Genomic DNA, 21,096 nt, shown 5'->3' with positions numbered 1-21,096 from the left:
CTTGTGCACCACGTGTTCCCTTGTGTTCCTTACCCTTACCCTTGTGTTCTTGTGTTGCTTGCGTGTCCGCGTTTCCTTATTATGGAATCCCAGCGTTGTTGTCCCAGGCCTAAAGCTGGTAAGTCTTGCGGGGCCTGGCTGTCCAGGCCGGATGTCGACCCACACACGGTGTTCGCCTCGTGACGAGGAAATAAGTGCTCCCCTTCCTCCACGTGCCCGGAGTGCGAGTCCTGGCCAGAGCTTCAGTGAACGCTGTTCGCCACTAAGAAGAAAAAGGCGCCCAAACGATCTCCCAAGAAGGCGGGCTTCACTTTGCCGTTGATGTCGCCCTCAGCGCCTTCGGAGAGGTTCTCCTTCCCCTACCCAGAGTAGGGTACGAGGTAAGTCCGTTGCGGGGAATCGGCCCATTGCCGTTCCCCGTGAGTCTGATGTCGGGGATTCTGTTAATGTGGGGCCTACGCAGACGAGTGGAGGGTCTGCTAGTGTGGCGGAAGTGTGTTGTGGACAAAGTCCTGGTGCCCGCACGACATGTCTCAAGTGAAGACCCGGTGTGGGGGAAGCCTGAAACAGCGCCTACCCCCCCATCGTGGCAGTGTTTTTCAGGTTCAGCGGGTTCCGGGGGCGGCCGGGACAAAGAAACGAAGACCACGTGTTTGTCAGACCCCGACTCCATTGTTTGGACAGCGCCTAGGACGCCCTTCAGGTCCCCCATGCGGCAGGAAGAGGAGTTCGAGGGCTGGTTTGCCTCTCGAGCCGCTATTCGCACGCCCCCGGCGCCATCAGCAACGCTTCCGCCTGACTTTATGGAGCCCTTGACCCTGGTATCCAGACCAAGGGCCCCTAGAAGGATTGTGGTAGAGACAGAAGATTCCGACAGCTCCTCCTCCTCGTCGGAGGACTCCAGCAACCGGGACATCAGGAAGAAGAGGAAGAGGTCCAGAAGAAGGAGGGCTAGCTCCCACGCAAGCCTGGCGAGGAAGAAGGCGAAGTTCTCGTGGAGAAGGAGTAAAAAGAAGAATTCCTCGCGAAGGAGATTTGTAAGAGTAGCTCCTCACCCTCGCGGGTCGAGCAGGATGGCTGCCGCCCCAGTGCCTGCCTCATTGGCCGCTGGAGCTGCTTCCGTGACCTTGCCCAGTGTCTCTTCGGCTCCGTCTGCCCATCTGGTGCAGGTGTTGGCACACTTGCCCAGCAAGTCATCGGCTCCATCCGCTCTACGGGAACGCCCGGGGATGAGACCCAGCAGCTCGGCCCCCAGCCACTTCGTCGCACCGGCTCCGTCCAAGTTACGGAACCTGCCGCTGCCTCGACCTTCAAGCAGCTCCATCCTGATTTCCCCGGGAGGGGGTAGACCCATGACGGCTACCCCCGCCCCGGAGGCTCCAGCCGTGACGGAGACAGCCGGTCCACCAACCCGTCAAGAAGGAAGGGATACCTCCGCTCCCATGGATCCCTCCGTGTTTGAGGATGCTTCCGACACGGAAGTGCAAGTAGTGGAGGAGTTGCTGGACACCGGCGAGTGCTCCCCGGACGAGGTTTCTTCGTATAGGAAGGTTCTGGCCCTAATTCGCCACCACTATAGGCTGGACGAACCACAGCCGTCATCAGAACAAGCTTGGCTGTCAGGTCTAGGCAGGATGGTTGACAATCCTGTGCAACAGAAGCCATCCCTGACCTTACCCTTAGCGCCCGACGTTGCCCTGGGGATGGAGCACGTGGATCGCTTTGTGTCGGGCCCTAAGAACTCCTGAGAGCCCAGGGTTCCTTCAAGCTCCTACCGGGACTGAGGACCCAAAAGAATTTTATGTGCCAGACGGGCTGCACTGAGGGCCCCGCACACTGGAGGAAGCCGTCGCTACCCTGAACCAGGGCAACACAGATGAGCGGAGCCTTAATGCACCGGTGATTTTCTCACAAGCAGAGGCCGCCATGATGGAGGACACCGCTCAGGACATAGTCAACGTGACCTCGTGCCTGGACTGGTGGGCGTGCACCCTAGCAGGGTTTCAACTGGCGCACGACCTATCGGTTCCAGAGAACCAGGCCCTGTTACAAGAACTGATCCACTAGGACATAGTCAACGTGACCTCGTGCCTGGACTGGTGGGCGTGCACCCTAGCAGGGTTTCAACTGGCGCACGACCTATCGGTTCCAGAGAACCAGGCCCTGTTACAAGAACTGATCCGCTAGGGGGGGAAGGCGATGAAGTTTCTCACCTTCCGGTCCCTTACCCAGACGGCGAACTGGGTTCTGAGGAGGAGGGACACAGTGCTGAACAGACTGCCCCGTAGACTCCCTGAACGGGAAGCTAAATTCCTGAGGAATGCCCCGGTCTGGGGCGAGACTGAGTTCTCCCTTCATGCAGTGGCGGAGACGCTAGAAAGTGTAGGAAAATTGAAGAGTTCATCCGAGCCCAGGGCAGCTGGCGATAAGGCGGCCCTCACACAGATCTTCAGCAGACGGGGCCTACCCGCCTACGATGCCGGCTAGGCAGGAGGCCTCCTCCCCTTCCTGGCATCAATCCCCGCAGCCCTCCCGCAGGAGCGGTGCCCCAGTTCAGACCTCCTTTAGACCTAAATATTCCGGCTCAAGGAGAGGCCGTTCTAATCGTCTTCCCAGAAGGAGATAGGGAGAGAGGCCCCCCCACACCTTCCCACGCCTCAGGTGGGGGGATGCCTCAAACGTTATTGGCAAGCATGGCGCGAGACAACGGCGCGGATCCCTGAACGGTGACAGTCCTCAGGGAGGGATACAGAATTCCCTTCCTGTCAGAACCGCCCCCTCTGATCCCTGAACATCAAGCAGAATGGCTGGCACCCAAGGACACCGAGAAGAGAGCAGCCCTGCAAGCGGAAGTGGCGGCCATGTTGAGCAAGGGAGCTCTACAGCCCGTCCAGGAACCATCCCCAGGATCTCCTTCAAGATGGACACGCCAAAGTCGGTGCTGGCAGCCTTGAGAGAAGGGGATTTCATGATGTCTCTGGATCTCAAGGATGCCTACTTTCAAATCCCCGTACACCCCTCCAGCAGGAAGTTCCTCAGAATAAGGTGGGGGTCCCAATCCCTGCAGTTCAAGACCCTCTGCTTCGGCCTGTCAACAGCTCCTCAGGTGTTCACGAGGGTGTTCACCCTGGTATCAGTCTGGGCACACAAACAGGGCATCAGGCTGATCAGATACCTCGACGATTGGTTGCTGCTTTCAGCCTCAGAGGCAGACTTAAAGGAGCAGGGCACGAAACTGGTACAGTTCTGCAGGGACCTCGGGATTACAATCAACCTGGAAAAGCCCCAGTTAGTCCCAACCACCGGGATGACGTACCTAGGGATGGTCCTGGACTCCCAGCTAGACAACCTAGACCAAGTGATTCGCCCGTTTCTAGCAGACACTCCAATGAGAGCCAAGGATTGGCAGAGACTCGTGGGACACCTGGTCTCTGGAAAAATTGGTTCCGGAAGGGAGGCTCGAGCTGAGGCCAATACAGTGGAGTCTGAAGGACCTCTGGTCAGCGGAGGAGTCCCCTCAGAAGGACATGCTCCTCTGGTGGTCCAACAGGAAGAACACGCTGAAAGGGATACCGTTCGGTTCCGCTCCTCCGGAGATGCTGCTCTTCACGGACTCATCGAAAGAGGGGTGGGGAGCCCATCTACTCGTAGAAACAGCAGAGGGAAAGTGGTCACTGGAGGAAAAGACCCTGCATATCAATTTACTCGAGCTCATGGCAGTACAAAAGGCCCTTGCGACATTCGCCCATCTTCTTCTGGGAAACTCGGTAGCACTCATGTGCGACAACGCCACAGTAGTGGCGTACATAAAGAAGCAAGGAGGCCCGAGATCAAGAGAACTGTGCGACCTCACAGCTCAAATCCTTGAATGGACCGAAAAGAACCACATTCTGCTTACAGCCAGGTTCATTCCAGGAAAGAGAAACATCCTGGCCGACACCCTCACCAGGGCAGGGCAGGTAGTAGGGTCAGAATGGTCTCTACATCCGCAGGTGGCACGGGAGATTCTCCAGCTATGGGGCTCCCTGGTGATAGACCTGTTCGCCACAAGGCTCAATGCGCAGCTACCCATATTCTATTCCCCAGTACCAGGCCCGACAGCAGCGTTCGAGGACGCCTTCCACCACTCGTGGGACGGTCACGACGTGTACGCCTTCTCCCCCTTCGGGATCATCAGGCAGGTACTCAACAGGCTAAGGCAGTCGAGGTCTACAAAGATGACTTTGGTAGCGGCCTGGTGGCCGGAGAGGGAGTGGTTCGCGGATCTACAGGACCTGGCCACCCTTCCAGCAAGAGAAGACCCGTTACGTCAGCCGCACTTCCGAAGGCTACACGAAAACCCCCAGGGCCTGAGGCTACACGCGTGGAGGTTATCAAGCGCCTGCTAAGGAAAGAGGGATTCTTGGAGAAGACTGCTTCCAGAAAGTCAGGGTATCTCCGGAAGTCCTCGTGCGTAGTGTACCAGGCCAAGTGGTCCACTTTCGTGAAATGGTGTGCCACACAGAACCTGTGGCCCTTAGACGCTTCAGTCCACAGTATTGCAGACTTCTTGGTTCACCTGAGGGACGACCTGGGAGTCTCCATTCCAGCCATCAAAGGAGTCCGTGCGGCACTGGGGCAGGTTTTCCAATTCAGAGGCATCAACCTAGGGGCGTCTCGCCACATCTCCATGCTCATCAGATATTTCGAATAGTCTTGTTCCCCACGCTCCTCAAGGGTTCCTCAGTGGGACGTGGCCAAGGTCCTCAGGGCTCTTTTGAGGCCTCCCTTCGACCCCTTAAGGACATCCTAGATAAAGACCTCACCCTCAAGGTTGTGTTCTTACTAGCATTAGCCTCAGCCAAGCGGGTGAGTGAGCTCCATGGCTTGTCCTTCGAAGTCTCGCACTCGAAAGGGTGGAAGGAAATGTCTTTTCAGTTCTTACCCGAATTCGTGGCCAAGACCCAGAACCCAGCAGTTGCGGATCCTAGGTTCGAGGAATTCTCTATTCCAGCAATTCCTCGCTCGGACAACCCGGAGGACCTGCTTTTGTGCCCCGTGAGAACAATCAGGAAATACCTCGGTAGAACATCCAAACTCAGACCAGCTATCAAAAGTGGTTGTCTCTTCAGGCCCAGTCAAGAAAGCAGTTTCTAAGAACACTATATCTTTCTGGCTCTGGCAAGTTATCAAGAGGGCGTACGACAGCGATTTTTCCACGGTTCCTGGGACCCCCCCGAAACCCCATGATATTAGGGGCCTTAGCACTTCCTTGGCTTTTGACACCAACATGGCAGTGGGCCAAATCTTACGAGCAGGTACATGGGCCAGGCAATCCACCTTTACAGCCCACTACCTGAAAGATTGTACAAGGAAATCCCTAGATGCCTTCTCCATTGGGCCAGTAATTTCCGCCATGTAACAAGTTTAGTGGTTTTTGGGCCCCGGGTAGCCCGTGGGAAGTAATCGCAAGCGACACAAGTTCCTCCTTACTCCCCCCTTTCCTTGCCATCTCTCCCTTTTCCCATCCTCCTTCCATGTGAGAGATGGACGTTGTGGAAAACCATGTCCGGATTGTATATTAAGGTGAGTTGTACATAAGGTAGACTTGCGTGCTTTCCCCGACTCTCCTACCTCTCCACTGGGTCGTCTAGACCTAGCCTCCTATCTAGGTCTCGTGCCCCAGGATGTTATGGGATATTCTGGTCTGTAAGCCACTCCCTCCTCCTAAAGTATGTCTTCTAAGAAAGTAGTTCGAGGTAAGTACTCCGTGTTGGAACAAATCACAAATTTTAGGTAATTTGTATTTTTCCTAACAGTACTTAGCTCGAACTACTTTCGGGTTATTGCCCACCCATCCTGCCCCAAGTAGCTTACAGGAGTTCGAGTGGGACTTGAACATACGCTTACTGACGACTCAGACCTAGCAGCGCTGCCTCGCGCGCTGACCCTGGGGCGAGTATCCTTCCGGCCCGGAGCGCCCCAACAAGGTAGTGGAGAGAGGGGGAACTACGCAAAATTCTTGGTCGGTTAATGAGATCCCAGATCCTCCTAAGAAAGTAGTTCGAGGTAAGTACTGTTAGGAAAAATACAAATTACCTAAAATTTGTGATTTTGTAGTCACTATATCAGCCATTGTTGATTTGCAGGTTTAATGACTCATAATTCTATATAATGAAATATTGTAAATTGAAATGTAAAATCATTTTCAGGTAAGGGTGTCGTATATCACTATGACCCAGTAGGACACATGGAAAAACTCACATACAGTGCTTCAGGAGCCTCTGTTGCACAAATTCAACCCCTCTTAGACAACCAGATTGATGCTAAGAACATGAAAGATGTTGACCCACCGAAGATGACCAAGGTAAGTTAAATGTCACAACAACACAGTAATTCAAGTTGCTGTGCAGAAGTATGCAGTAGTAGTCATTGTACACTATTTTGAAGGATGAAGGGCTTGTATATGCAATCAACAAATCTTTGCAATAATAAAGTTCTCAAGTTGTCTATAAACATGTATGTTTATGGACCAACACGCGTTTCATTTATGGAAATAGTTCAATCATTGGACCTCACACAGTGTGCTGTAAGGTCCTTATGGCATAACTAGATACCACCTAGCTGCAACCAATTTTTATCCTAATAATTTTTTTTTTTTTTATTCCTGCATCCTTCTTTCTAGCTGTAAAACCTCTAAACTTCTTGGTACAACTGGGGTTCTTAAACCCAATTCCACCTTAACATGTAATTACCTATCCAGCTCTCTCATCAAATATCCATGTCTATAAGTTTTGTTTTGCATCAAAACAAAATTTTTTGATAAATACAAGAGTGGGTCTATATCAGTTTTAATTGCATTATTTTCTTTGCAGGAACTTGCTCACCAGCTTATTCACGATTCATTTGTATCTGCTGCTGAACGTGACATCAATACAGGTGATGGTGTTATAATTCACACTATTACCAAAGATGGAACAACAGAAGAGACTATTAAACTTCGAAGAGATTAAATGTGTTAATGGAAACTTTCAGCATTTTTCTATAGTAAAATAACAATTTCAATATTATAATATGACTTAATGAGTGATTAGGTTTTCATCAATAAAATAATATAATTTAATACTTTATTTTTTGAGGAATGCACATCCTTTTCAGAATTTATAACTGGAAAAAGCACCTGGAAAGGCTTGCGTTTGATGCGTCTTGAAAATTATTTACAATAACTGTAGTTTTCCTGTAATCTTATCTACATCTTTCACTGATCCAGGACCTACTGCCAGTACAGTTTCAGACCCTTGTGCAACCTGAGTTCTTCCAGCATCCATCACTAAAACTTCTTGTACACCATATGACTTTGATGCCTGTGAAGAAAAAGTAAAATCCCATTAAAGTATTCATTTTTAGCTTACAATGAAGGTTCTGTATTACCTAATTGTTTGGTTTTATATTTAGGAAAAAATATAGTGAGTGGCCTTACCCAGCCATAATGACCCTCCCCCTCATATAAAAAATTAAGCAGTAAGATAATGTAAAGTATCTTTTTCTAGTGAGCAATAACATAAGCAGCATAAATGACATGAAATTAAATCATTTCAATACATCTAATCCAGTATTCCTATGCTTACAGTATATATTTCAAGCATCTGCAGTTGGCAAGAAATGATTCTCTTCTGGGTTTTAAAAATCCTAGCCAAAAGGATGACTGATAAGTCACCTGGAACACAGAAGAGACAAACATAAGTAATGAATAAACTGGGGTAAATAGCATGTCTATCTGTCTACTTTCCCTAGGGGGGAATTTTAAAAGGTACGAATAAAACTTGACGGGGTGGAAACAGCAACTTGTGAAAGTTCGGTAATAGATCTTGATTGCCAAAATATAAAAACCAATAGTTTTTGGAGCAATTGATCAGTTCACATAGCCTGATTAAAAGATATACATGTTACTTGAAGGCCATTCATCAATGGCACTTCCATGCACTTGATATAGAGACCTCCTCTCCCTTCCCTCCAGGGGGTATTATCATGACTCACGAAGACCCTGGCCTTGAAGTGAACAGTCACACTAATCCTTAAAATATCTTAATGGCACCGTTTCCCTGACGCCTGGTATGTTATGAAGCATAAGATGCCTCGGGGATAATATTAGCTTAGTAAATGGTGGGGATGGACCTGATGAAGTGCTGACTAGTTCCTGTTGATCCTGCAACTGCAAACGGCTGTAGCTGTCGGCCCTGAGGTTGTAGGCTGGGGAGTTGTTGCCTCTGTATATGGGACTTCAATTGGAGCTGGTGCAGCTTCTGGCTCAGGTGGACCTGCAACTTCAGTCATGGTAGGTGGGCTGGTTGAAGCCGGTTCTGGGGGTGAGTGAAGGACGGTATCAATCCTATCAGGAGGAAGATGGGATGGTCGGAATTTCCTAAGATGTTGGCGATTTGTGAGTCACTCTACCAGATACATCGATCCAAATAGAATACTGATGGAACTGGCGGACCTTTTTAACCACTCCAGTGCGGTCCCAGCGTCTAGGGTGATTGCCTACCAGGTTCTGTGAGTTCACATGATCCACAACTTTCAATGGTGACAATTATGTGGTAGGTAAGGATCACTTCTCGCATTCTCGTGAGTGGCGCTTTGCTAAGGTCACTTCCCTGTTCTTCATTGTTTCTTGGCATGTGTTGTGAGGGCAATATTTACCTAAGGGGATGAGAATGGGTTCTGATGGGTCTGCCAAATAGGACCCTTACTGGCGAGGTCTTCGTTTCCGGGTCTCTGAGTTACGGTAAATGAGCATCGCTCTCTGGAATCTGTCAATGTTGAGGGATCCAGCTGGTCCTCGGTTGTCAGTGAGCATCCTCTTGATGGTTTTCACTGCAACCTCAGCTTTGCAGTTAGCGTGGGGATTGGCGACAGAGAGGAAGACTCCCTTCACTCCAGTGTGTGTCATGATTTCATCCTAGATATTGCCTGTCTATTCTCACATCTACTTGAGGGAGAATCCTGCCAGGGAGAAACTCTCCAAGCCTCTAGGTGTCATGATCTCTTCCTGAAGATGTATCCTGTGACTGAGACTGCTCTTAAGCCATGGGGGAGCCTAGGAACTACGTTTTGGCGTGAACTTTAGGCGATTGGAGGAAACTGAATGTGGCTGCGGTTAAATACTTTCTCTTCCTCTGTGGGCTGAGGGAGGGATTTCCCTAGGGTGTCCCTTGGGGGAGAGGAATTGTCTAATCTACTTACGATGTTTCCTTGGTTCGAGAGCGAGACAATGAGTGTTCGTGACGCCGGTGCTCATGCCTCAAAGTGGGGTGATCTTGAAGATCTAGTGTGACGGCTTAGAGTATAGTGATCATGGTTGTGCAGATGCAGTGAGTGGGGATCGGTTGCATTTTACTGAGGAAACACTCTGCCTTCTTTACATGTCTCTGTAGTGAAGGGAAGTGCTTGGAGAATTGAGTTTGTGAGTGAAGTGCATCCGTGGTGACAAACATGGTGTTTGTGCACCTGGGGACTCACGATTCAATCCCGTCCCGGGTCTAGTATTAAGAGGTGATTGTGGAGATGCTCATGAGCGACTACAGTATATTGTGATTTCTCTGGTGACTTCTAACTCTTCTTTGATTACACTTGTGCTTTTTTCATCCTTACAGAAGTCTTTACTTGACTTCTCAGCCTGTGAGAGGAAACCATTTACTCGTGAATTGACAAATGCTTAATATAATTAGCTTTCCTTGCACGTACACATAAGGAAACTGTTTGTCTCAAGCAAGATAAGCATTAGACCTCTTTGGAGCAATTTTCAGCGAGTCCGGGAACATCCCTGGGCTACAGCATAACTCGTCCTGACTAGTAGGGCCCGTGGAATGCCCCATGAGGAAAGGGACTTGACTCTTCAATCACATACCTCAACACTTTCCCTTGGGGAAACATTTGGTACAATGCTACTCCTCCCATAAAACCATCGAGAGGAACCTTGGGAAGACGAGATATTTCTCCAGATTGGTTGTCTTGTACCTTGGTGAAACTCCTCTTCCTAGTGGCAGGCAGCTCCTCAGCAGGGGAGGAAGAAGGTGCAGTAAAAGACAAAGCACGAGATGGGGAGTAATTACGCTTCTTCACCAAGGTCAAGGATTTGGAAGCAAACAGGCCCTCAGGAACTGGCAGTAGCTTGTCTAGAATAATCGTCGTCGTCGGCGCCCACTCGTGTCCGAGTATTGGGTTCTGTCGTAAGCCATCAGCCTCCTATCAGAAGAAGGGTGGAGGAAACGACAGAATGCCAGTAGCTGGGTATATTGTCTTGGGTGGTCGTGGCTTTGCAACGGCCACGCACACACACTTGGCCCACATCGTTTTCACCGCGGCTCAAGACATGAGACAGGCGGCTTCTCCGATGTTGGTTGCATCGGGCTGCTGGGTTCTTGTTATGTCAAGGCCCGCCTTGTTGCCTGCCCGATAGGCATTGCCCTCTTCCGCCGGCGCTGGGAAGCTCCGCCGTTGGGGTCTTGTTTGGTTTGGTTTTGGAGTTTTCCTTCTCCTAACCTTTGCCTATCTGAAATAAAGGAGAAGGCCTCTAGGGGTCCAGTCTTGGTCTGGTCTCTCAGAACTGGCCTTAGCGGTATGGTAGAGCCTGCCAGGGTGGATAAACTACCCCACCGCCATTGCCCAGCCCATCATTGAGACACTCAAGCCCCTCTACTGCAGCAAAGTGGGGGTAACTAGTTACTAACTAACAGTCGATCACAGTCCCCCATCTATTAATAGCCGCTCTTTGCAATATTGCTCGTCTTGCCAGGCACTTGAAGACTTGCATGGGGATATTAATTGCAAATGTGGACTGTATGACAATGGTTCAAGATTAGAAAATAAATGAAAAGGTTTAATAGATTTTTACTTTCAGCTTCTAAAAATTTCCCTACCTAACAATTATCACATTACTTATTACCTTGATAAAATAATTCTTTTACCCCCTCAGAATTTTATAAAGACTATGACTTCTTTGCTTTTCTGGCTAAGAAGTCTCAGGTACCTTACTTCATTGTGTCAAATTAATAGCATAAATGGCATACATGGGCAGAAAAATATACTTGCCATGTACTCTGAGAATATTGTAGATGCCTTGGATGGGAAAAATGAGGACTTAAAAAAAAAAACACCTCATAGTAACTCCTGTCTCCAAAAACAGTGATAATAATCAAGGATCAATCTGGGGTGCCACCTCACAGATCTCCTTTATAAGCAGGATGGGAGTAACAATAGGGCGAGAAGACTTCCGAGATCTAGAGGCTCCTAAAAATCCAAGATTTTGTTCACATAATTTGCTATAGCAAATCCAAGTCCTTGTAAGGGTTGTCATTAATTATAGCAATGGGGAGAACTGGGCAAAAGGTTGGGGTATTAAGTTTGCTAGAGAAAGGCAATACTCCCGTCTTGATAAGAGAAGCTCACCAGAATTGTGAATTAAGGATTTTCTCAATTCTTAAGGTGAAACCCCATGAGGTTAGAGCTGTTGCAACCTCTATGGCTTACAAGCATAATAAATCTATGAAGTCCATTTTAGAGGCCACGTTTTAGCGAAGTAAATCAGTCTTCGCAGACTACTATCTCAAAGATGTACAAACCCAGTGTGAGGATTGCTGTTCTCTGGATCCATACGTTACCTCCGGCGTCGTAGTTGGAGAAGGGTCTACTGCCTCTTCCCTATAATCTATTATATACCCTTGCCTTATCTTGTATTTGTATTCACAGGTTGTCGCAGCCTTCCACAGTCTGGGATGCAAGTCAAGTTAGTTTATTTATGTGTGTTTTTAACTTTGGAGTAGGTGGTCAGATTCAGTATCCTTGGCTATGCCAGGTTTGCAAGGGTGGAGGTCTAGCCACGCGAAGGTCAAGGACTTTGTGGCAGCCCCACAGAGACTTTTACAGCCCCCTGAAAGGATCGCTGTCTCTCTTAAGGAATGCAGGCGAAATGAGGCAGAGTAATTATGAAGCCAGATCCTTATCAGGTAAGAACCAGATTGTTAGTACTACTAATTGTAGATACAGTGATACCTCGGTACTCGACCATAATCCGTTCGAGATCCGTGTTCGACCTCCGATTTGTTCGAGTACCGAATTTTTTTTCCCCATAAGAAATAATGGTATATATTCTATTCCGTTCCCAAGCACTCGAACAGGCCCAAAATATTAATAAAACGTGTACCTAAACAACAATAATTATCTAAATGTGTATGAAATTGGTCAGAAAATCCTATAAAACAATTTTAAACCATTTACTGTACTAAAATAAAACAATTTTAAACCATTTTCTGTACTGTAGTGAACATACCTTTGAGCAGCGGTTCGATGGCATACAGGGATGGATGTGGAGAGGATGGAAGGGGGAGGTTACTGCTTGGAAGGAGAGTCCCCTTCCATGATGTGGCGGGGTAGTTCTCCTTCAGGAGTTGTTTCTCTCTCCAATGAAAGGGTGGGCAGATCTATTTCAGGGGTTTCTTCTCTTCTTTGTCTCTTCTTTGGAGGAGAAACAGGCTTTGATGTAGCAGCTTTCTTTTCTTTTGTGAAAAACTGGTCTATTGTTAATTGTTTCTTCCTCCTCTGCAGTATTCTTCGAAAATGATACATGACACTATCATTAAACATATGCACTGCCCGGTTTGCTACTGCAATTTCTGGGTGGTATTTTTCAGCAAAAGCCTGCACATCTGCCCACTTGGAACAAATTTCATTGATGAGAGAACTTGGAACATCCTCCCTTACCTCATCCTCTTCTGAAGATTCCTGCTCCACAATCAGATCCTGCTGCTGTTGTTGTTGCAGGTGCAACAATTCCTCCACAGTCAACTCGGTAGAATGGCTTTCTACAAGCTCATCAATATCATCCTTGTCGACCTCAAGCCCCAAACTCCTGCCCATGACAACAATTTCCTCAACGACATCAGTGTCATCAGAAATTACAGGGGTAGCAGTGCTTGGACCCGCCTCTGGTTGGAAACCTTCAAACTCCCTCTCTGTGACACATGATGGCCACAGCTTACGCCAGGCAGAGTTCAATGTCCTATAGGTCACACCTCGCCAAGCTTGGTCAATCATGTTAACAGAGTTGAGGATGCTGAAGTGTTCCTTCCAGAATTCCTTTAGGGTCAACTTCGTGTCACTGGTCACTTCAAAACACTTTCTGAAAAGGGCCTTGGTATAGAGTTTTTTGAAGTTTGAAATGACCTGTTGGTCCATGGGCTGGAGTATGGGAGTAGTATTGGGGGGCAAGAATTTGATTTTGATAAAGCTGTATTCTTCTTTCAAGTCATCCTCGAGACCTGGAGGATGTGCAGGAGCATTGTCCATAACCAGAAGACATTTCATTGGCAAGCTCTTTTCAATGAGGTAAGCCTTAACCTGGGGGGCAAACACTTCGTTTATCCACTCAGTAAAGAATTGTCTTGTGACCCAAGATTTAGTGTTCGAGCGCCACATAACTGGTAGTGCACTTTTACAAATATTATTTCGTTTGAACACCCGGGGGTTGTCCGAGTGGTACACTAACAAGGGTTTGATCTTGCAATCGCCACTTGCATTTGCACACAGCAACAATGTTAGCCTATCTTTCATTGGCTTGTGACCTGGCATCTTCGTCTCGTCCTTGGTAATGTACGTATTGGCTGGCATTTTCTTCCAAAATAACCCAGTCTCATCACAATTAAAGACTTGTTGTGCGATCAAATTTTGTTCATTTATGTACCGATCGAATTCCCCCACGTATTTATCGGCTGCAATTTGATCCGAACTAGCTGCCTCCCCATGCCTAGTAACACGATGAATACCTGTTCTATTACGAAACTTTTCAAACCAACCCCTGCTCGCTTTAAATGTAAATGAATCACTTTCACTGGTACTCGGACTTTTCTTCACTAATTCTTCATAGATATGCAACGCTTTTTCACAAATGAACGCTTCACTAACACTTTCCCCGGCCAACTGTTTTTCTTTAATAAATATTAAAAGCAACTTTTCCATCTCCTCAATCACTTGTGGCCTTTGCTTAGTTACCGCCGTAACTCCCGTTGCAACATTCGCCTTCTTAATCATTTCTTTATGCTTTAAAAACGTAGAAATGGTCGACTTCGCCATTCCGTATTCTACCGCTAAATCGGACACTCGTACACCATTCTCATATTTCGCTATAATTTCCTTCTTCAACTCGATCGTTGTTCGCACTGTTTTCCTCTTCTCCTTCCCCTTAACACTCATTACTTTCTTGGGACTCATTATGAAAGCTAAAAAAGCAATTAAAAGCACTGAAAATCACTAAATCACAACGAATGCTGATCGCGCGTTGTCTGAGTGACGCTCTCGAGAGAACTGATGCTTCCCGAACAAGCGAGAGTGGCCGAGATGGCGCGATCATCACAAAGCCCATGCGGTCGTCACGTGTTCGGCTGGTCGAGTACCGAATTTTTGGTCGAGCACCGCAGCAAAAATTTCTCGAAAATTTTGGTCGAACTCCGAATTGTTCGAGTATAGAGTCGTTCGACTACCGAGGTATCACTGTATTAATAATTATATGAATTTCCCAATGGGATGAGGTTTTCAACCCACCACCAACGGTGTGAATCAGCTATGAATCAGCTATATATATGTAACTACCAGGGAAGTTACATATTCAAAAATTGTATTTTTATTATAAAATAAATTTTTTAAATATACTTACCTGGTAGTTACATATATAAAAGGGCCCTCCCTCCTCCCCTCTGAAAACAGAGACATGGAATTTCTGAAGAATGTAGGGAATGGTTCTGATAACCTATGAGAGATGGCGCTCATGTATGACCACCTACTGTCATGGCGGCGGTCGCCGCGAATTTGAATTTTCTGTCGTGCAGCCTCGAAACGTGGGATTTAAGCTATATATATGTAACTACCATGGAAGTTAAATATTTAAAAATATGGGGTTCTGAGAAGAAATATTTTTTTAGAAAGGGAATGCTGTTGAAGTAGCAATCACTTTTACTTTCTAAACTCTACTTTCCTGAAAGAGTCTACTTTTAAAATATACATTATTAAATACTTTAAATTGCTGTAGCACCCTAGCAGTATCAGCCAAACTCGGCTGAATCCCTCATCGAAAAGCAAATATATTTTGGGGGGGTTACAGTGCAATGAGGTGTCCAAGGGCTTTCTTATGAAAGGTTAACTTGGGACAGACAATCCAATGTGTCATGCATACCTAAGAGATATTGTCTCCCCTGCTATAGGGCCAAGGTATAAACGTGCAAGGCACGGACTCAGCGTGTATATGGGAGACCACATAAGTTCAGGCTCATTTGACCTTGCCACGGCACCTCAGCAGCTGATGTCATCTGCTATGAGTGACGTCATAAATGCGTCTCAGAAAGGAACCCTCATTATAGTTCTCGCCAACATGCCTGTCACAAAAAACCCTCAACCACCATTCACTCTTGTTGTCTAAGTGCACACAAAGCATTGGATTCCCTGTTCTAGCCTTTCATAGGAAAGTCTCCCCCCAAAAAATAAATTCTTCCATTGTCAAAACTCATTGATTGAAAGTAACCGATTTGAAGATGGGATAATATTCTTTGGAAATGAAGATCGTAATACTGTAATCCAACTGTTGGTTTTATCAGTTCTCATTCATCATTGTTTGGTTATTCCATAAGGCTTGCAGTCTAGTTACAATAATAAATCTTTAACAAGAAATATATTCAATCTATTAACAGTAATAGCAGTTTGAGCTTATTTATCGGCAACTTTATTCTTTGCAACAACTACATATATAGGGATCCTTCATGTTAAAAAAACATTGAAATGGGTAGTTTTTGATCATATGTCAGTTTGAACAATTTACTATTAGATATTCTAACCAAGTTATGATATATCTATACAATTTATCATTGTAGGTTTTGTTCAATACATATTAAGTGGCTGTTGGTTTTCAAAAAGTCCATGCTTTCAGATTCAATTTGTTAAAATGAAAATGTCAAATTACATGTAATGGGTTTCTAATAAAAAAAAATATTTGTTGATTTCACCAAAGAAAACCCAATTAAAAGTTTTAAGCTAACAACCAAACTTGTGACATTTGCAAAAGGATCTCTATTCTATATTAACCCTTTTACCCCCAGGCTATTTGGAAATTTCCAACCCTTAACCCCCAGGGGGTTATTTTTTTCCCAGCACATTTTGCAGTATATTTTTTTCAAATTTCTCTAACAGCCTTAATTTTTGTCATAGAGAGGTCAGGTTGGTCTCATTCTCTTGGAAAATGCCCGAATTTTCTAAAAAAATTATCAAAAATATGAAAAAAATATTTTTTATAGCATTTTTTTGCAAGGACGTACCGGTACGTCCATGGGGGTAAAGGGATGGCTTTTGTGAAACGTACCAGTATGTCCTTTGGGGGTAAAAGGGTTAAACCAGCCAATAAAAACAAGAAGTACTCACTTCTGACAACTCTAGGAGTTGATTCAAATCAGCTGCTTTTAACACTACTTTTGCTTGCCCAGAATCTAACCAAGCTTGTAAAAGCTTTGGATTGCTTTTCTGCATCTTCAAATAGGCTGCAACTGTGCCATGGGAACACTGAGAAGCAATTTTCCCTGAAAAAAAAAGGATTTTTTATACTATAAAACATTATTATGGACCTAAAATTCCTGTCTACAATACTACCATGATCATAATTAAGCTTAACTAGGTGATAGGAGGATAGATGTGAGAGAGGCAAGAGAGCGTGCTAGAAATAGGAATGAATGGCGAGCGATTGTGACGCAGTTCCGGTAGGCCCTGCTGCTGCCTCAGATGCCTTAGATGACCGCAGAGGTAGCAGCAGTAGGGGATTCAGCATTATGAAGCTTCATCTGTGGTGGATAATGTGGGAGGGTGGGCTGTGGCACCCTGGCAGTACCAGCTGAACTCGGTTGAGTCACTTTTTGGGCTGGAGGAACGTAGAGAGTAGAGGTCCCCTTTTTTTGTTTTGTTTCATTTGTTGATGTCGGCTACCCCCCAAGTGCCTTGGTATATGTATGTATGTATGTAGTAATAATAATACAGTAATAATGAATAAATTTGACTAGGAACAACACAGCTGAATTCAACATCCCCTCTCATAAAAAATCAAGGGAATGTCTTTAAGCAAGTCTTTATGGTATAAATTAGGAGTGTTAAACTCTAATCCTTTGGAGGGCCAATTATGCATTTGGTTATGGTCTCAAGAGTCATCAAAGATTTCGTAATTACTTATTGGCAATATTGAAGATAACTCATTTTGCTGGTCATCCTGGTTTACCAAAAAAAAAAAATATTTGGGTTCAGCTCAACTTTTAAGTTACATTTTCTACAGTTATAACAATTTTAATAACTTGTGTTCAAAGATCTTGTCACCTTGCGGGCCATGAGCTTGACACTCCGGTTCTACAAAAGCATATTCATGTTTTCTTTATGCTCCAAGGTGGAGAGAAAAAAGATATGGTTGAATGAGGTTCATTATGATGTTTGTATTGTATTAACTAACTATTCACTCTAATTGATAATGGCAGTTCATTATTGTTCATAAATGCATTACTTTTAATGAATGAAGTCAAGCAGCCAGCACACTTTACAATGGACTCCTAACCCTTAGTGATGTTGATTTACCTACAAATCTAACTGCCCAGGTGGGAATAACGATACTTTGTGGATTATTTCAAGAGGAACTGCGGATAGCAGAATACAAATTTTCAAATTATTTGTATTTTTCCAAGCTACACATACCCAAGACATATAACTGATTGATATGCTAACAAAAATTGACAATTGTTTTAAATTCAAGACACTGCAGAAACAGTGTTGTGTGAAATTCAAGACACTACCAAAGCCAGTGTTGGGTTAAATTCAAGACAGTACATAAACTAACAACTAAACAGACTGACATTATCTTACCTCGACCCATTTTAAGATCATTCCGAACCACCAGAGCCAGTTTGCTTGGCCCGACTGATATTAGTGAGGACACTCTTCTAGCAGCATTGCTAAGTTTACGACCAACGTAAATACCTGCTAGGAAGCACGTTGCCATTAATGTAATGTTCGTGATACTTGATAGTTCCATAGATTTCTTGGTAGAATCAGCCATTTCTTGAAAAGTTTCCCAGAATTTATACCATATATGACAGGGGTATACTGAATATCCTTTAATAGTATTTAGAAGGTTAATTTCCCCCAAGGACTACTTTAAAGGGTAGATTAAACTGAAGGTTTTAGCTACCAAAAGACACTATCAAGGAGATTGATAGTGTTATTTTTTTCTTCTATTGTACTCCTGAATGCAAGATTGGAAATCTTTAACTTCCTCCTGACATTTGCGCCAATCTTTGTGATCTGCCATACAAAACTGAAAGGAAACATGGGTGGAAATGAGAATTGCACAACATAAGTACCTGGGTAAGTAGATAGTCGGACAGACTACGGATTTAATTCACAAGAAAAATTGACTATAGTATAAAGATTTACAGTAATACAAAATTAAAAATACAATCAAATTTGAATTTATGTAAATTTTTAAAAACCATTTTCCAAAATACAGGTATTAGTTCAAAACAATCTATTACTGCACTATGAGTAAAGATCAAGAGATGACAGGTTGGGCAATAGAATATTCAATTTTAATAAAGCGATTGGTTTCTTTCTGAAAAAGTATGAAAAATTTAGAGATAATTCATATTTTTCCTAACTATACAAACCTAAGATCTTTACATAGGAGAATGATAACATTAGCTGGAAAATAAGGTAATCAAAACTTTTACAACGAGGTGTAAACCGGTGGCCGCCAATTACCTGGCTGGGAGCGGGGAAGCACCACCACTCTGCTTGCTCATCGAGTGGTCACTCTGCATATGGGACTTTCTAAGGACTTGGTGATGGCGGGAAAGAGTAAAGGACTCAGGTTTTAAGATTAGGAAAACTACGAATTATCTCCAAATTCGTCACTTGTTCCGGTACAAATACAAACAGTCCCTTACATAGGACACTCATTCTTAGATGGGAGGAATTTCCTATTCCAACTGGCTGAAAAACTAATACTGGGATTCGTAAACTCGGACCTTGTGGGTAGTGAGAGTTCAGGTTCCTTACACCTGCTGCACCAGTGGTGTGACTATACTGTACCAGCAGGTCCACGCCCCGTGAAATGAAGAACACAGGAGAAAATCTGTTATAATGCCGAGGCTTATGTATACTAATGGGTTTGCCTGGTTCAAACTAAAGAGTATATGCATTCTAATGAGTTTTCTTGTTTCACACCACTTGGCATATGTATAGTACTTTGTTTGCCTGATTACTACACACTCCCCCTTGTAAGGAGTGTTTGGAATGTCACTTCTATAATGTATTTGTATGATGATTGAAGACGTTCCCTACTGGGAACTTTTCGATTCCGAAGAGAGATGGAGTGTGAGATCTACATAAATGCCGTTGGAGACAATTGATAACTTTTGGCGGAAGAAAGCTACTCTTGGTGATCTCTTCTTGAAGAGAAATCCCTGCTCCTAGCCAGGTATTTGCCAGCGGCCTGTTTACACTTCGTTAATAAAGTTTCAACTGTAGTATTCTCCTGCTTTGCTGTTATCTCTCCTATGTATAGGATAAAGATTTGTATTTGTGCCGGAACAAATAAATTTTTCCTTCGACAAAACCCCTTTATCAAAGTAATTTATTTAATTTGGGCAACTCCTTGCTTATGTCATACTCTGAAATAAAGTGTATTATTCTATTATTACCATTACTGTATAAAAGAATTAGCCACTGCCATAATATTCATAGAAATTTTCTTCACAGCTAAACTTACACTTTTTAATACAAAAAATAAATATCATCAATTAATGATAATGTTAACTCATAAGAATCAAACATGCCAGACATGAAATCAAACACGTCATTAATGGACACTCTAGACTAGCTTGCGTTTGACATTATATTCATATTTTGTAACGAGCTGAAATTAGTTAGTTTTCCTATATGCAAAGATGAAATTGAGGCTACAATGGAAAAACTAATACCACTGAATATCCAGATAATTTACAAATAATTCTTACTGTACTGATAATGGGTCTAATTGAATTTCCTTGTCTTTGAGTATTGATTAAAACATAAGGCAATGATTGTATTTAGAGGCCAATACTCAATGATTTTTCCAGTTTCAAAATTGATTTTATATAGCCTACTTAATTTCTCACATATTTCAAGTATTTTTTTTTTCAAAATGTGGCATCTTGGTTTATAAAAAGGAAGCTAAAATTTATATAAAATATCTGATAACCTGGTAACTTATTTGCTCATGTAAAAAAACAAAATGTTTTATTTAAAAATAAAGCCTTTTGAATACGGACAGTGATAGCATCAGAAAAACCCAGCTTTACTCAATATTTTTCTTTGGTTCTAAAAGATCTACGAGGATAATTTCCACTGTCTTTAGAATAAGAAGAATTTCTCTGAGTGGAGGAGGGTGTGTGAGGTGATTTTCTTTTAGCAGTAGGAGGATGACAATTAATCTAGCCCTTTGGTACACTTATTCTTTACTATTTTGCTACATTTTACTTTACAATGGTACCTGTTGTAATTGGTTGGCCGTGTAAGTGAATATGCAGATTGAGAAAATGCGGGTATTGAGGGCAGACCTTATTAATAAACTTTCGGAAAACACTAAAAGAAGTTCAACAACGAACAGTGGGTAAGATTACTGAGAATGAGCAAAGCAAAGTGGGTAGCTTATGTCGCAGGCTGGAGGTAATTCTACCAATTTTACCCAACAATTACTACATTATTACCAATTTTCAACAGCCACTTCCAGCTCCCATCGGATAATACTCATATTTTGAAGAACAAAGGATTGTACTGTATCTACATAAGAACAAATAGTAATATGAGCTTAAAGAAAATAAACGAAGATTATCATAGTCCTGTAACAAATAAGCCTTAACAAATTACTCACTTGAACTGAATAATGTTTCTCCAAGCAACCAGTCTTGCTTATCATTTTCTCTACCGGATCCTCTTCATCATCATCGTCTGCGGGGACGCGACTTCGGTTATGAGGATCACTCATTATTTCATACTAAGCTTATAAACAAA

The 21,096-nt window shown here is 44.3% G+C and overlaps 2 protein-coding genes across 2 annotated transcripts in view; one reads left to right on the top strand and one right to left on the bottom strand.

The window, feature by feature from the left end:
- Positions 1 to 7,102, top strand: part of Prosbeta6 (proteasome beta6 subunit) — a 27,749-nt gene extending 20,647 nt beyond the window's left edge. Inside the window, exons 5-6 of the mRNA XM_068393177.1 lie at positions 6,192 to 6,346; positions 6,855 to 7,102. Of these exons, the coding sequence (XP_068249278.1) occupies positions 6,192 to 6,346; positions 6,855 to 6,992 (293 nt within the window). The 3' untranslated portion in view covers positions 6,993 to 7,102. The remainder of the gene's footprint in view (positions 1 to 6,191; positions 6,347 to 6,854) is intronic.
- LOC137658458 (peptidyl-tRNA hydrolase 2, mitochondrial-like) lies at positions 7,093 to 21,096 on the bottom strand. The gene is made up of 4 exons (XM_068393189.1): positions 20,957 to 21,096; positions 17,911 to 18,361; positions 16,438 to 16,592; positions 7,093 to 7,343 (listed from the first exon to the last, which is right to left on the bottom strand). Exons 2-4 carry the CDS (start codon positions 18,101 to 18,103, stop codon positions 7,197 to 7,199), a joined length of 495 nt encoding a protein of 164 aa, XP_068249290.1. The 5' UTR covers positions 18,104 to 18,361; positions 20,957 to 21,096; the 3' UTR covers positions 7,093 to 7,196.

The sequence above is a fragment of the Palaemon carinicauda genome, chromosome 1 (assembly GCF_036898095.1).
Source record: "Palaemon carinicauda isolate YSFRI2023 chromosome 1, ASM3689809v2, whole genome shotgun sequence".
NCBI lineage: Eukaryota > Metazoa > Arthropoda > Malacostraca > Decapoda > Palaemonidae > Palaemon > Palaemon carinicauda.
The sequence above is the reverse complement of the archived record's forward strand: the minus strand, read 5'-3'. Positions and strand labels throughout refer to the sequence as shown.